This window comes from Fulmarus glacialis, unplaced genomic scaffold (assembly GCF_000690835.1).
Source record: "Fulmarus glacialis isolate BGI_N327 unplaced genomic scaffold, ASM69083v1 scaffold6764, whole genome shotgun sequence".
Lineage (NCBI taxonomy): Eukaryota > Metazoa > Chordata > Aves > Procellariiformes > Procellariidae > Fulmarus > Fulmarus glacialis.
In genome coordinates, this window is record NW_009208575.1 from 30,539 (window position 1) to 47,059 (window position 16,521).

A 16,521-nucleotide genomic window follows, 5' to 3' on the forward strand; every position below is an offset into this window, starting at 1 on the left:
ATGTGAAAAGTGTTACCCCATTCCTGAGATTGCTAATTCACCCATTTCCATATCAAAACTGCTGTGCAAATTTGAATGCAGTTTTTCTCAGGGAGGCTTGGTGTTGGCAAGTATAGATTCTATTTATATATGTTCATTCGTACATACTTGTTTCTTTATATGTCAATATTTTGAACTTTATGACACATTTTGTTATGCAGTAAATTTTGTTTTAATTGTGTTTTTATAAATGTGTTCAGAAGGCCCTCTGGCCCTCTCTGAGGAACACAATTATTATAATAAGCCGAGGTTTTAAATTTTGCAATGTAAAACAGCTTGTGAGTTACTACGTAAAGAGAAGATTGAGGCATTAATGTTCTCTGAAAATGAGAGAGAAAAGGAAACACTCATGTAAAATGAGAAGCAAGTAATACCAGGTGTTTTATGTTATGCTTTGATAATATTTTTCTCTCAGGTTAAGAGCCCTAGCTACTGGGCTCTTCAAATCCTAGGAGATTTCTTTGGCAAAACCTCTAGACTTTTCAAAGCCTGATTTATATGTACATATCCACATTTTAAAAATGCTTTCTCACAAATACAAAACCTACTTTTAAAAAAAAAGGAGGAAAAATGATCAGCCCTTCTCCAAATTTTAGCAGGCCGTGAGTCTCCCAGCTCAGGTGGGCGCATGCTGCTTGGCCTCTCAGCCCTGTCTTGCGGAAGACCTGATGACTCCCATTTGTTCCCCTCTCTGTTACATTTCCTGAGCTCATTCACAGCTGTCTTCATTATTCACAGCTCTGAACTGATGAAAGGAGAAAAAAACCAAGTGTTTTCATCTGTATGCTAACTGTGAGAGCGTTTGGGGAGGGGAGGCGGGCAGGGGAGCTGTGGAGGTGGTGACCCTTGCTGTTGCCTTGCAGGAATGTCAGCTCTGCTGGAGAGGAGGCCCGCAGAAGAATGAGGGAGTGTGATGGCCTGACGGACGCATTGCTGTACGTGATCCAGTCTGCTCTGGGGAGCAGTGAAATCGATAGTAAGGTTTGTCATCTTTGTCTTTTGAGGAGCAAGAAATCCAGGTATTCAGGGTACATCAAGACTCTAAAGTGGCAGGTTTTTTTAAAAAACGCATTGTGAGGGATTCCTTAGCAAAGCATAATTTAGCCCCTTTTTTCCTTTCCCTTCTGTTAAGCTGTGTATTTTTGTGTGCTAACTGTTGGATTTGTGTCTGCCTGTGTAGTGTGCGCAGGTAAGCATGTCATCCTCTCACTTGAATTATTAACAGAGAAAATATGATGTTGATTTAAGAAGAGCAAACATGTCATACTCCATGCAAACTTCCTTACACTGCTCTGCCAGGTTTAGCTTAAAATTGATTTTCAGTACCCAGTATGAGACAGAGCTAATAACAGTGAGGTAGGCTTACAAGGCAAGCAAACAAAAAAAAAAAATTGCACAGTTAATAGGCAGTTTTGCAGTAATACCAACATTATTTCTTCTTTGAAGAGGATCAATGAATGCTTTCAATAACAGCTGTTTTAAGATGTATTTTTATGTCAACTTTACTTCTCTGAAGTACTAGAATATGAACATGCTTGTCCAAAGGTGAAAGGCACTGCCTAATTAAAAAGACTTCAAGCATTTGCAAATTGAAGATTTGTAATACATTAAAGCATTCCAGAGAAGAAGAAAAAGGCTAGTTTCAAATACCTTTTGCTTTCAGTATATGGTGCTAAATTAAGTACAGTTGCTGCTCTAGGGCAACCTTGGTCCATTTGCAAACCCCTAAGAATCGCAGGAAAGCAGCCATTTTACATAGCAAAATTTTAAAGCCCACTGGGTTTGTATTTCCAAATGATCCTTCACAGATAGTTGTCCACGGAGCTCTGCGGGTTTATAGGGTGGAGAGGGATAACCTCCAGAGCTTTCTGGTCATTAGCCTGAACCAAAAAGGTGAAATTTGCCCATGCTTTCAGGGGAGGGAGAGAGGAATGATGAGAGGTCTGTAGCATGTGGTGTTGGGACAGCAGCATGTTTTTGTGTTTTAAAGGCAAAAAAACCACCCCAAAAAAACCCACAATCCATTAGTCTCTGATCAGTTTTCCATTAATAAGTTTATCAGAGTGATGATCGGAGGAGGCTCACCCACAAGGCAGGCACCGCACTTGCAGCAGCCAGCTGCCTCCCACCCCTCCCTGACGCCTCCTGCAACGCAGCCCCCAAACATGGGAGTGTTTTTAGCTTCATGAGATTTGGAAATTTGCTTATCAGTTTTTAGTTTGAGGTAACATCGTCCTCACAGTGGACTTAGCTAATTTGTTGTTGACATAGTGAGAATTTTAAGTGTGAAAACTATTACTCGTAAAAAGGGGAATTAAAATTCAGAATGCTAATCAACAAACGCAAAGCTTCAATTTCAGCACGTTATGGATGTGCAGAAGTAAATATTAGCAAGAGTGAATAAAATTCAAATATGGAAATGTTAAAAGTAAAAGAGGTAGCAAACTTTTTATGGTCACCATGAGATCCGCAAAGCTTTGAGGAATGAAAGGTGCACTAAGAAGTTTCACATTTTCTACATATATATTTCTACATGTGTTTATGTACTTGGCTAGAGATTCCAAATTGGTACAAATGTAATGTGAAATTTCATTTACGTTTTAAAAAAAAATAAAGATTTCTGTCTAGATGAGTCTGAGTTCAGTGTTCAATATCATCTCTGGAACTTAATGTTATCTCAAAAACCATGTGCCAAATGCATACCTGGCATAAGCTCATACAGTATATGAAAGCAAATGAAGCCCCATCTGTTAGCCTCACTGGTGAATATGGTAGAGTACGATCGAGCCGAAAGCCTCACAGTCATTCCATTCTGGGTTAATGGAGCAACAGAGATGGAATGTAGTGACTATCAATTTTTATCTCCATGCAGCATTAGGAACAGTTGAAATAGATATAAATAGATACAGACTGGCTTTTTTAACCATGCTTTCCCTGCCTCCAGGGAAATTAAGCATTTATCCTTCCTGTTAACGGTGGTCAAACCAAACTGAACCAACTAAATGAGTAGGCTTCAAGCGAGTCTAAACTGAGCTTCTTTTAGACTTGCAGAAATTATCTTGAATTATCAGTGCTGTGTTTTTCCTCTGCTGCGTCTCACTCCATTTCTGGATTCCCGCCACCATCTTTTACAGAAGGCACAACCTACTAGGGGGACAAATGGATGAAAGGGAAAGGCTGCCTACAAGTTATTTGCAGCCTGGCTAGAAGCAGTAAAAGCAGCAAGGCTCCCGAGATTTCTAGTCTTACTTCTGGGACTCAAGAAACATCATCTGTTCATACTACAAGTATTTGTGAAACAGAACTCGGCTCCCATTTTTCTGGTAATTTACATAGAATTGATGCCACAAATAAGCTTTATTTCTGTTTTTTAAAAAAAAAAAAAAACACAGAAAAAAAACCCCCATAACCACAACTAATTGTCATTTTCTGTTCGTAGCATTTTCTGTTCACTGAGGTGGAAGTTTGCTGACATTCTGTGCATGTTCAGGTTCTCCTGACCACTTTTTATGTCAGCTTCTGTTTCATAGGGGGCTCCAGCATGAAGTTCAGAATGACAATAAAAAAACTCATGCAAAAAATATTGCCCAGACTACTGATTTCTTTCCATAAAAATTTCTGAATCTCTTAAGCTATGGTTACCTGGGGAGCACTCAGAAAAGAGCAAATAAGAATTGTGCTGGGAAAATGTGTGTGCAAAGATCAGTGGCATTTCTTCTGCTTTGTATACAGAGTGAGCAAAGGATTTTAACTTTTTTATGGTTTTGTTTTCTGTGTTGTTTTTTTTTTTCGGTCACACTTTTCAGACCGTTGAAAACTGTGTGTGCATTTTGAGGAACCTCTCATACAGGCTAGCTGCAGAAACATCTCAGGGACAGCAGATGGGAACAGATGAACTTGATGGATTACTCTGTGGTGATGCCAATGGAAAAGACACAGAGAGTTCAGGGTGCTGGGGGAAGAAGAAGAAGAAAAAGAAATCACAAGATCAGGTAAGGAAAGCTACTTGCAGGTGCGTTGCGAGTGGTTGAAGTGCCCATCATTTAAAATATAAATGATTAATGTATTAGAAATAAAGTGCATGATGCATAATATACAAAACTGTTGCCTTTGTTAATTAGCTGAGAGCTTAAAGCAGAGTGTGGCTCGAGTAACGAAAGAAATATGTTTGCTTGAGAAAGTTGCACATTACGTGGTGGCACCTGGAAACTGTAGTCATGGGTACACTGTGAATGCCACAAATACTGTAAACTGCTCAGCCTGTTCCTTATAAAGGAAGCCATTCATAATGAAAAGTGTAAGTCTTAACGTTCAGATGTAATCTGCATACACTTTACACTGTACTTCCACACAGCCATCTGTGTGTAGAGAGGCCTTGATGCAAGCAAACATCAGGCTTACATTTGTATACTTACCTGCTTCAAAGTTAGTCTTGTACGCTGCCTCTACACGTTGAGAGAAAACTGTACAGGCCTGAATCAAGCAATATGAGTGAATGTTAAAAAAGCATGCATATTTTTATATATTTAATGTCGTAACCAAACAAAGATTGAGAAGTACAGTCTTGATAGTTTCCTCAAGTTATTTGAGGTGCTGCGGGTTTTTATTTTAGGTTGGTTGACTTTCAAAGTGTATTTATCTCCTTGTTTTCTTATTAACAAGCTAAAATTTGGGGAATGCTGACAGTGATGTTATGGAGAAGGACGTTGTTGTATCAGTAGACACACTAAATAGCAATGAGAATGGCTACTGATTTATGAACTTTTTCAAATCACCTGTGCTGGCAGCAGGCAGTTCTCCGTCTCTTCCTAGACTTATTTTCCATTGCCATTTATTTCTGTTTCAGATTGCTCAAAGAAAATACTCATTTGAGTAAGCAATTAGGCGCACAGGGTATCTGCATAAATGATGTAAACCAGTAGTGAAAATATTCCTGAGTTCATAAAGGCAAATTGTGTTAATGTGGAAAAGTTATAGGAACATTAACAAGCTACGATTCAAGTACTGAAAAATGCAGCAGACTAGCAAGACTTTAATTTCACCTACTCTTCTAGTTAAACACTGCAGTCATCAGATGACTTGAATTTATTATGGTCTTTTGTTGGGATTCCTGTATTAGGCTACAGCAAGATAAAAAGTGCCAAAGCAAGCTAGTGTTACCCCATAAAGCAGTCACCATCCCTGTTCCTGAATTAACAGTTCCCACACACTATGCTTGCAGTTATTCGAAGTGCAGCAACAAAAATAGCATGTCTGGATATGAATGGGTCATATTGCAACTCGCCTTTCTCTTTTGATGCTCTGTCTACCAACACGCGCACGTGCATGCACCCACATGCGCACACACACGCGCGCTATATAAAGTCTTTTTTAACTCTTCCTTTTATGCTCCTTCTGTGATTTCTGGATCTCGGGTTTATACTTTTAACTCTGTACCACTGACTGTTTTATTCTTCCTGTCAGAATTCTCTGTACTTTAAAGGTTCCCTATAAAAGATCTTTCTCCTCCAGGCCAAAGAACTGATCTCTTTTGGCTGGTTTCCTTTACAATATACGTGCTTCTGCCTGCTCTTAGATATCTTTTGTCTGTTTTTATGAGCATTCATTATCAGCATGCAGCATGGTAAAGGTCTCTTCAGATCTGCTTGTGTTTGTCCAATGGAAGGGTTTCATATAATTTTTAAAATCCAAAGAAAAATAAAACTATGCACATACTTTCAAGTTTATGTTCACTGGGCTTTTCTGTGGCAAAGAAATAAATTTACTCTTTCCAGAATTAATTTTGTGATGCACAGGACCACGTTGCCTTACAAATATTAGAAATATTTTTCTAATGATTTTTCTTCTTTCATCTCAATTCCTTTAAATCTGGACAGCCTATCCCATCTTGCCATATACCAGTTCTCACCTGTGGGTGGCTATTACTCAGTTCAGGAGTTTAAGGGAGCCTTGTGAGCCTTCTGCAGAGTGCGTTATTCTCACCCTTTGATCCTTGACTGTTGTTGACCATACCAAACATTTTAAAATATGTTATCAAGTTAACTAGAATGCTACTAAAACCAAATGTGACTGAGGTCTATCAGCAAGATCACTGTGCAGAAACAGCTCTCCCAAGTTACTCTCATAAACGGAAGAGAAAAACAGAAGAATGTTTTTCATGTAACTGTGCCTTTATATTGATAGCGTAAAGCTTGACCCCCAATTCAGACTGGGGTAAGGGTAAAGGTAATTTTTTTGTCCATTTATTTTGCAAAAATGAGCACACAACTATATTCCGTTGGCTTGCCTTCTGAAAACTACCCAGTCCAATTATGTTAAAAAAAAAAAAAAAAAAAAAAAAAAAAGTTCTTTCTGCTTCTTTGGCTCTGTCATTGTCTTGCAGTTTTTCAGGACCCCAGTACGTTCATTACTACTGAAAAGTAGGACTAACTGGAAACCTAGATCATGTTCTTCTGGACTGTGTCACAGTCAGGAATACTGTGTTTATTGTTTCTCTGTGTGTCAAGAAAAATCAGTATTCTTAGGTGTTTCGCTGGGGTGGTTTTTTTCCAGGCAAGAGTCTCTAACAACAGGATCACCTTGTGTTCCTCAGGTTAGTCAGAGTTCACCCCATCTAAACTAAGCTCATCAACACTTTCTGCAGCTTGCAGGAGAAAGTTTTCACATGTCCTTTCACCATACATTTTCTCCCTGTGTGCTGACTGCTGCCCTGCATACTGCACGTGTACTGTTTTTTTACAGTAATCTCATCATTTTTCTGCAAGATACGATCATAAGTTTTTCCAGGTAATGCCTTTCATAATCTCTTTTAAATTGCAGTGCTTAAACTGTTACCTGCTGCTTGTTCTGTCCCTCAGAACAGATCTCGTGCTCTCCTTGGGATGCTATTTTTAGAGTGCTCATCCCTTTAAGTGCCTCAGCAGGGAAGCTTTTATGCTCTGAAATATCTTATAATATAGTTCTGAAGATCATGCTTATGATGGACGGTGTTTTACATGTAAATAACCAAGGCATACCTATGGGATCTTCATAGGATGCAATGATTTACAACATCTGAAACACTGAAAGCACTGCACACCACCACAGATTGGGAACCTGTGGAAGGAAACCTCAAAGAAATGAAAGACAAGAAAGATATAAAAGTAGTCAGTTACCCAGATACCCCATGAAGAGATGGCATTGAGCTTCAGGCTACTTCTAATAGATAATTCACGCAAAACAATACAAACCTAGTTACCTGTCGGGAAAGTTCTTCACAAACGTAAAAACAAATCTTTCTTTAGGCTCCTTATTATTATCACTTAGAGATGCACAAAGTGGAGTTCAGCCTAGTATTAAAACTCCAGTTATTTACCTTGTGATTCCTTTAATACTTGAGAGTTTTGCCTTTCCTGTCAGGTGAAGCACAGGGTGCAGACACAACTCTAAATGTTGTGACACCTCAGTACAGGTGAGTAGGTTCCAATTCTGCAGCCTGCTACATTTTACGGCCCCAGAAAATATGTGTTGAGGATATAGGTATCGTTCTTTTTTTGGCGGTGCATGGGGTTCTCGTATAAAAAAATCGACTGCCTCAGTCTTCCTCAGAAGATAAGGTTTACAAAAACAGTGTGGGGAAAAAATGTTCAGATTTTAGTGAATGCAGTTGTGAAATTTTCCTTTTACAGCATACTTCCTCAGTCCTCCACTTAGTTTTTCAAGTGTGTATTTTCTTGAACTCCTTCTGAAGTGACTGATATGGGCATTTATGGGGTGGTCTTTAATTTTTTTAATAAAAGTATCAACTTATCTAAAAGCTACTAGTAGTAGAATGACTGTAATTGGGCAATAATGCCAGATGTATCATTTTAGACAGCAGATGTGGATGAAGTCGCAGTTTTCTATACTTTAAAAAAAAAAAAGTCCCATAGACAGCTAGGAAGTTTGTTTCTTAAACCATAAAACGGGAGAAACCTTCTGTAACGTTAAAGTCACTTTCTCATCGGTTTTCTCTGTAAAGAAAGTAGAAGTTAATTTCTTTGTTTTATGATTTAGGAAGCAATTCTCCCTATTTCTCCAAGTTATATTTCAGTTGTAGCCACACATAAGTTACTTGAGGAGAAGAACAGAACTGAGTGGTAATATAAAACATGGTTTTCTTTGAAAGGCCTTTCAAGAACAAATTGGAATATATTTTTCATTAATGACATCAGTTGTCTATACCAATGACAACTTCTCTACATCTTGAAATCAAATAAGAGATGTTTCTTTGTTCAGTTCATAGTTAAGTCTAATGTCACCTTTCAAATGACTTTACTTAAGGAGTTCCCTTAGGATCACAGGAAACAACTGTTCTCCTTATTTCAGAATAAAGGTGGGTGGTGTTAAAAGAGCCCACAATCCTTCCTCTCTTCAGTGGTTTACCAGAGCTCAGACAGGTTCCGGAGGCGATGCTTTGTCACGCAAGTTTAATGCCAGAAGAAACCCAAATCTTCTAAAGATTTGCTATAAAAGCCATTGGTGTAGCATTGGTATTATCTATGGAAAAACAGAAAGCAAAACTTCTATAACAGCTTCAAGAAGAAGAAGTGAGACTCACAAGTGAGACTCACGTGACTATTTCTGTCTCTGACCCCAAGGACTGTAATTCCCTGCCATCACCGTTGTTTGTTATATTCTCTCTGCTGCTTACCTGTGATGAGCTGTTACTGAGCCCTCACCCCACAAAGCTCTCCAGCTGTAGAGGCCTTCATCTCCAGCTAGGACATTATAGATATCGACCTCTCTGCCTTGTGTCATATCACTCTTCAGATGGAAACTAATTTTTCCACCATTGATAATTTTGTCACTGCTGTTGGTATGCTCACTGCTGCCAGCAGGTTTATTCTTTGAGCTGTATGAGAAATGAAGATTATGACAAAAAGCAGTTAGGGAAGATAAGATGTACGGTCCAATTTCAGTAAAAGTGCCAGGGAGTTGTCATTAATCCTGATTTTATTTCTTGTTATGCAGCCCGTTATATACACATGTGGCACTGTTTCATTTCTTTTCCTTTCTTCACTAAGAAGAAACAGGCTGACTTCTTGGCTTCGTGCTTCTCTCGAGTTCACCATCTGTGATCATTCTTGTCAACCCAGAATCTAGCCCAAAATCTGATTTTTGATTGGAAGTGACACTTTTGCAATGAGCCTGACCTTCTCTTTCACCTTCTGTCAGGAGCCTTAAGGTATAACAGCAACATTTCAAGTTACATATCGTTATGAATTGACTGGCACACCTCTTTAGCATGCTTGCTAAATGGGCTGTAAATTCTTCTATCCAGGTGAAATAGCAGGTTTAAGGCAATAATATTTCAAAAATAATAAAAAATAAAGCTGTCAGATATGCCTTTTCCTGTGGTGAGACTACTATTTTACCATATTTCAATACTCTACCGAGCCATATCAAATTAATAAGCACAGACACAGAGAAATGGCAGCAGCTCCTGGGTTTAGCTAATAATCTAGACAGAGATTAGAGATGAAAGGCTGTGTTGCCAGTATGTTCTGCTCAGGAAGGATATTATTTCCACTTTTTGCTTCCTTGTCTTGCACAAGGTGGTTATGCCAAGTGTTGATTAGCAAGAAATCGACTATCTTGAGCGGCTCCTTACAGAGCTTCTTACAACTATTTCTAAATTCTTGCTTGCCTACACAGAAACATCTCAGGTACCCTGGGAATCTCTCAGTATCGTGTTTGACCAAGTTGTTTTCAAAGTCAAAACTACAGGGTTATTAAATATAATTTGTATTTGTCAATTTGTGGAATATAGTGCAAAGCCCATTAGCTTCAGCTTCCTACAGAGAGGAGAGGGGTGAGGAGAAGGAGATGTAGTGAGATGCCAAACATTCTTGTCCCTGGATTGAACTCCATCCTGTTTTATTTGGGAGGGGTCTGGTTTTAAGCAAAGACAAAATGGACAAATCGAATGGAATTATTTTTCTTAGCTAAGTGTAATAATATAAAAAAGTTGAATAAAGGTATTGACAATTATTTTAAGAATGTAATATGTAATCTGAAGTATAATTTAGATTTATTCATATCTCAGATTAATAATAAAGATTTTAAAAATTGGAATGTTTTGAAAGCATTCCAAACACCTTTCCCAAAATTGTAAACATTGTGGCATCAAATTGGGGAGGTTACCATTATTTATGCAACAAACTGTATCCAAAAATTGTCCAGTTTTGTTGGGGGACTATGTGTTGCTGGACCACAGCTCTGCCCTCTCCCACCGTACTCCTGTAGTCTCTGTGTCAGTAGACACCTTCATTTATATTCACCATCTTTCTTTAGGCCTGGATGTCTAAACTGAAATTTGACTTGATTTAAATAGTGGCATTCCCCTGCCTCTTTTGTATCAGGTGCATGGATTCCCATCATCCCTAAAAGCAAGCTCAGTGATTTTGATGAGTTTTTGTTGCTTAACAGTTCATGATAAATTAATACAATCATGTGCTAAAAGTGAGTAGCAAAAAGGGCAGGGAAATGCAGTAATTTGTCTCACATGTTTTTTTAAAATGTTTTCTCATTACTGGGCAGAATGGCAAAACAACATTAAATATTAATTTATCTGCAAGTATCATTTCTAGTGCTTTATAAGCACCAGCACAGCATGAACATATATACAGCTCTATGTGTATCAGCTGATTTTCAGTGTCTTTGGGATACCAGCACAGGATGAACATATATACAGCTCTATTTGTATCAGCTGATTTTCAGTGTCTTTGGGATTGTAAATACCTGAGTTTAAAAAAAAAGTTGTATTTCCACACGTGCACAAAAAATGTATTGGGTCGATCGGATACATTCGATACATTATTTGTACTTTGTCCCTGAAATAATATAATAAGTACCCTGTGCAAACACTGTTCAGTTGCATAATGTGTCCATAATTTGTGCAAATTGGAATGAGATGGATGAAGACCTGAATTTATGCCCTTGGACATCACAAGTCGTTCATTAGTGGACTTACCAAGCTGAAAAATGTATTGGGTCGATCGGATACATTTGATACATTATTTGTACTTTGTCCCTGAAATAATATAATAAGTACCCTGTGCAAACACTGTTCAGTTGCATAATGTGTCCATAATTTGTGCAAATTGGAATGAGATGGATGAAGACCTGAATTTATGCCCTTGGACATCACAAGTCGTTCATTAGTGGACTTACCAAGCTACAAAGCCCAAATCTGGTGTGAGGTCAGATTTGACCTGTAAGACATGTTTCTCATTTGTTTTCCAAAAAATTCTGACAGTGCAAAGATTGAATTCCGAGAGTTAAAATAAGCAGCAGGTTTTTATGTATTTTTTATGAGCTGGTGAGAAGTCATTTCTGGCAAGGATGGTGATTTATATGGAAGAAAAAAGGAGAACTGAGTCACATACAGTGAAATCAACCTATTGGTAGAAAGGCAGAAATGTATTAAAAAAATTCAAAGGCACAGCCCTATAATAGTGCCATTGGAAGGGATTGTTTCTCCAGAAGGCAATTTTCCTGTAGTTTACAACCACCAGTGGGTATTGCTGTGCCAGTTCTTTTAAACTCTGATAACTTTTGTCCAGTGCAGTGATTTTCATATCTGAGCAGCTTTCTGGTTTTGAGTAACTGCTCATGTGTATTAAATGGTCCATTTTGGTAGGGTTTCTGCTTTAATTTAGAAAAAACAGTGTTCTGGATTCTCAATGGTAGTAATCTAGCAAAACCTTGTTAAAATTAAGCTGTGGTGTTATTAGACAAGGCTTGATAGATTGTCTCTTAAATTATATGTAGATTTTTGAAGTTAGCTTAAATAAAACGATGATTGATACTTCTGAAAATGAGAGAATCCGGGTCTTTTCCCAGTGCAAGTATCGTTGTGCTGTTTGAGTCATAACTAATTAAATCAGCTAGGAAAATTAACTGTTGCAGATCTGAACATGGAGTTAATTTGGCCTGTGCTATCTTTGTATGTCTAGTAGATGTTTAATGTTATGATACGTATTTTTTATCTACATAATCACAGTAAGCTCTAACCCAGGGCATTAAAAGGTTTACTTTGTAGCTTATTGTACAATCTGTACATGTCAGAGGTGTTAGAAAAGAGATTGTATTAAAAAGTCATGGCTTGTTTTTAACACTGGTATTAAGGCTATGAATTTTCTAAATCCCTTTATTTGTTCAAAAAAATATATATTTTATATATATATAGGTAAAAATCACATTTAAAATATCATTAAAAGTGCATTCCGCATCTTTCTTTTGTTTTAAAAAAGCAAAAAAAGTCCTTGAATTACCTTCTTTTTAAGATGTTTCATGCATAGGTGCAAGTATTATGCATTCCACTGGAGAGGTGAATCACTGTTCTCCTGGAATAAAGTTTCTCTTTCTGGTAGGAGTGGGTTTTGTGCAATAACCTTCTTGTTGTCCAGGTGTTAATATTGCCCATTTTGGATGTCAGACTAGGGTTATTTTCATGGCAAAACTCTGTGCATGATGAGAGGAAGAGTCTGTTTTGTGAGAGGTGGTTCTACTTACTACATCGGAGTCTCAGGCTGTACGGCTGGCCGGCTGGCCGGGTGGCTGGAAACTGGCTGTGTGGCTGAACGCCTCCAGAACTCGAACGGTGAGAAGCCAGAAGTTGAGCAGTTGGAGAAGACTTGTCACACTTGGGCCTTTCAGGGGATGGAGGCCTTGCATGATTTAGTTTTCCACATTAGTGTTTCATGTTGTTTTTTCCATCTCATGAGAAGAGAGAGAATGCGGAGAACTGCTGCTTCAGGATGTGAATAAGGAAATTCTCTTCATGTGCAAGTTCTAGATTTGCCTCTTCAGATACGTTCACTGGGCTTCTGTTCCTACCCAAAAAAATAAATGCAGCGAAAAATGTTTTTGTTATGTCAGCTAGCTAAAACACTGTGATTTCTGCCAGTGCTATAGCTCCTCTGTAAGGAGTGTTGAATAGGAAATTTAGTTTCTCTATGAAGAATCACTTGATACGCTAAAATTGAGAACGGCTGCTTGCGGGCAGATGCCTTCACACACGCAGACATACATGTTATAGCTTCAATTGAGGTAATTGTCAAGTATTTCACTGTTCCTTGCTGACAATCTGATTTGTACTTTCCAACAGTGGGATGGCGTAGGACCTCTCCCAGACTGTGCAGAACCACCCAAAGGAATCCAGATGCTGTGGCACCCTTCAATAGTCAAACCCTACCTCACACTTCTTTCTGAGTGCTCAAATCCAGACACACTGGAGGGGGCAGCAGGGGCACTGCAGAACTTGGCTGCTGGGAGTTGGAAGGTAGGAATATTAACCTGATATGTATTTCTTTTTCGATTCGGAAAAACCCCAACAGATGACAGCAAGTTGGTGATATAAATGTATCTGAACGCTGCTGGTAGTGGAAGAACCCTCTGTTTTCACAGAACTATCTGCAGTCAAATTTGAGATAGTATTTTAAGTCCTCTGAATTGATACAGGTAGTCGTAGGACAAGTCAGCATGCAGCAGTGAAAATCACATTGGTCAAGTCAAGTATGAAAAATTGCCGCTGAAAACCAATATCCAAATGAGGAGAAGCAGCATCTTTATGAATCTGGGGTGACAGAGCCATGAAAAATGAGCCAAAACTATCACCAGTGGCAATCAAATGAAATCATATTGTTTTGTCGCTGCAGAAACTGGTTGGCATTCTGTCTCTTAAAAGAAACCAGGCAAGAGGAGAGCAAGATATAAATGATGTGACACCAACACAAGTAATCTTACCATCTACTTTTTTAAAAAATAAGACATTATTAAAATGCGTTGACAATATGATTAAATATGTACAATGAGCAAGGAAGTGCTCAGTCAAGGCACCCTATTCCAGCTCATCCTACTTTTCAATTATAATCAAAAGATCTGTTTTTCTCTCTCGTACTATTTGCAGTGAATTGAGAAAAAATTTAAGAACTCTTATTAGATTTTGAAAATATTTCTAAACTTAGAACAAAACAATAAAATTCAAGATAACAGTTGAGCCTGGTTTACTTTTAGGGCAATTCCTTCGTCGCTTTTCTGATGGTAAACTGGTTTGATTGGGTGAAAGTACTAACTGTCTAGTCCTATTGTATAAAGATAATGCCTTGATTTTAAGTTAACATGTGAAAACGTGCATGTATGGGGAAATACGGTTATCAAAGTTAGGTCTCGGAAGGTATGCTGTTTGGTTTTTAAGCATTTGGGCATTCATATGTGATATGTAAATACCAATTTAATGAGGCATTCATTTTGAAATGTTAGCCCTGAGGCTATTAAGTTACTTTTTTCCCCCTAAAGTTTTATTGGAAGTTGAGTTGGCACATTCAGTAGATCTTCAGAGGCGTGTGATTTTTTTTGAGCCCACCAAACTTACAAAATGCCTTTGGCTACTGCATTCATTGACGTATGACATGAGTAAAAAAAGTATCTGTCCAGTGATTTCTGTCCTACAAAGTGCTACGTATACACTGTGCTTGAAAGTCATTATACTTTTTTTATTCTCATATTGTAGACCACATCAGATTGTGTAATCCTGGCGCAGAAACACAATGAATGTGTTTTATTCATCTGGGAATGGGTATAGCCCTGGTCCAAATGAGAAAACAATGCATGCATATTTGCCAGGACTAATAGAAGTGCTAAAATCCAAGTGGTGCCCCTTCTCCCATTTCTAATAAATCTGTACCTGTCATCCTTTAGTTGGCAGAAGTGTATGGTGGCAAGAGGAAGGAAGGCCCCGCAGAGCTCTTTGGCAAGTGTCAGGTTAGAAAAACTGATTTGAACCTTAATACTATCCACGCTGATACCATGGGGAAAGCTCAGTTGTTCTCGTGTTGCTCTATTTTTCTAAAGATTCACCAATTCCATTACAAGTGATGTGCAGACACAGAATGAATATCCTTAATTTCACGTGTCATACTAGGCATTTTTGTGAGGGGAATAATCCTCTTTGGGGATTACATAAGCATTGATGTTTCCACCTTTTGACCTCTCTTTTCCACTGCTGCAGTCTTCTGGATATAAAATGACTGAAATAAAAGATAGAAAACTCTTACAAGAAGAGGTTATTCCTAAGGGGGATTTTCGTTTTTTTAGTTCCTCCAAGAAACTGTGATTGTATAACGAATGGGAAAAGTTTGTTGGGTTTTTTTTTTTTTCACTTGAAATCTTTCAAGAAGAACCTTATGATGGACTGAAAGAGAGAAAAAGAGCAAACTGCACTAAAATAAATAATGTTGCTATTAATATTAATAGCAATAGCAATTGTGGGGTTTTTTCCAATTAGCATTATTTTAATGCCAGAAGAATCCCAGAATATAGGAGGCAGCCAGTGCACCAGGCAAGCTCACACACTTCCGAAGATATGGTCTCTTCTGGAAAAAAATACAGTGCACTTGATACACTTGCATAATTCTTTCCTAGCTGTTTCACCCTTTTGGTTCCTCTGATATAAAGCTGTCTAATCCTCTTCGGTGACCGAGAGGTAACACTTTTAACACAAGCAGTGCTTAACTAGTCCCATTATGAAGGGAAAGTGAGCAGATAAAAGGAAGCCTGAATAATTTTTTAAAAATAAGAAATTGTGTAGGGGATATAGATAAATGTCTGCCACTAGAATTAACAGATGATATGTGTCTAAATCCCCTAGACTGCTTTCGAAAGTTTCAAACACAAAAAGAAAGCAGCAGTACATAGCTTTAAGGATTAATAGGTGAGAGAGGCTGAAAGTTTTCATTATTTCAGGGAATATAGTTTCTCATTGATACATACATATAAAATCAAAACATGCATATAATAAATCTTAATCTGTAGGACATTTTTAGCACTGTTTCAGTTGCAGGAATTCCTTCTGAAGCCAAATACTAACAAAAAAGAAAAAAGTGTGATATACATATATTTGCATATAATTTTTCTATGTCAAGATAAAACACTTCGGACCAAAGCCTTGCCATATATTACCCATCTGCAAAGTAAACTTGGTTTGTTTTTTTTTTTTTTTACAATGACTTGGGTTTTTTTACAATGTCTGTGCAATTATTACTAGAATGAAGACAATCTATAATGACTCAAAAAAGGAGCATATTGGTGACAAATACGTTAACAGGTCCACATGAAAGTTTACTAATAAAACAGGATACTGATCTGAGGTATGGGGAAGGATATTTTCAATGGGAAAATTCAACCTGGGATAGATCACATCTGTGTATCTTGACTTTGATGTATATTCTGTTTCTGAAGAAGACATTAACAGCTTACATACAAAGTAGAACTCATTTTGGAAGAGGTCGTTTCAGGTGAATATGGAAGTTAGTTCATCTCGCTCTTCTGCACCAAGATGTTACATAGGGAGGAATCTGAAGGAAGCAAACTATTCCTTTCATGGAAAAACACATGCATATCCTAACAGATCTCTCTTTTTTGTTCATATACTTATTTAATGCATCCATGCATAATATG

General features: G+C 37.9%; 1 protein-coding gene across 1 annotated transcript; it reads left to right on the plus strand.

Annotated features, from left to right (window-relative positions):
* Window positions 1–870: 870 nt before the first annotated feature.
* LOC104075870 (catenin delta-2-like) lies at window positions 871–14,826 on the plus strand (the record flags this gene model as incomplete). Its single annotated transcript, XM_009576527.1, has 5 exons — window positions 871–1,020; window positions 3,846–4,031; window positions 13,172–13,345; window positions 14,576–14,641; window positions 14,764–14,826. Coding segments are annotated over exons 1-5 (570 nt in total), but the record flags the coding sequence as incomplete, so codon positions are not given.
* Between the last annotated feature and the right edge of the window lie 1,695 nt (window positions 14,827–16,521).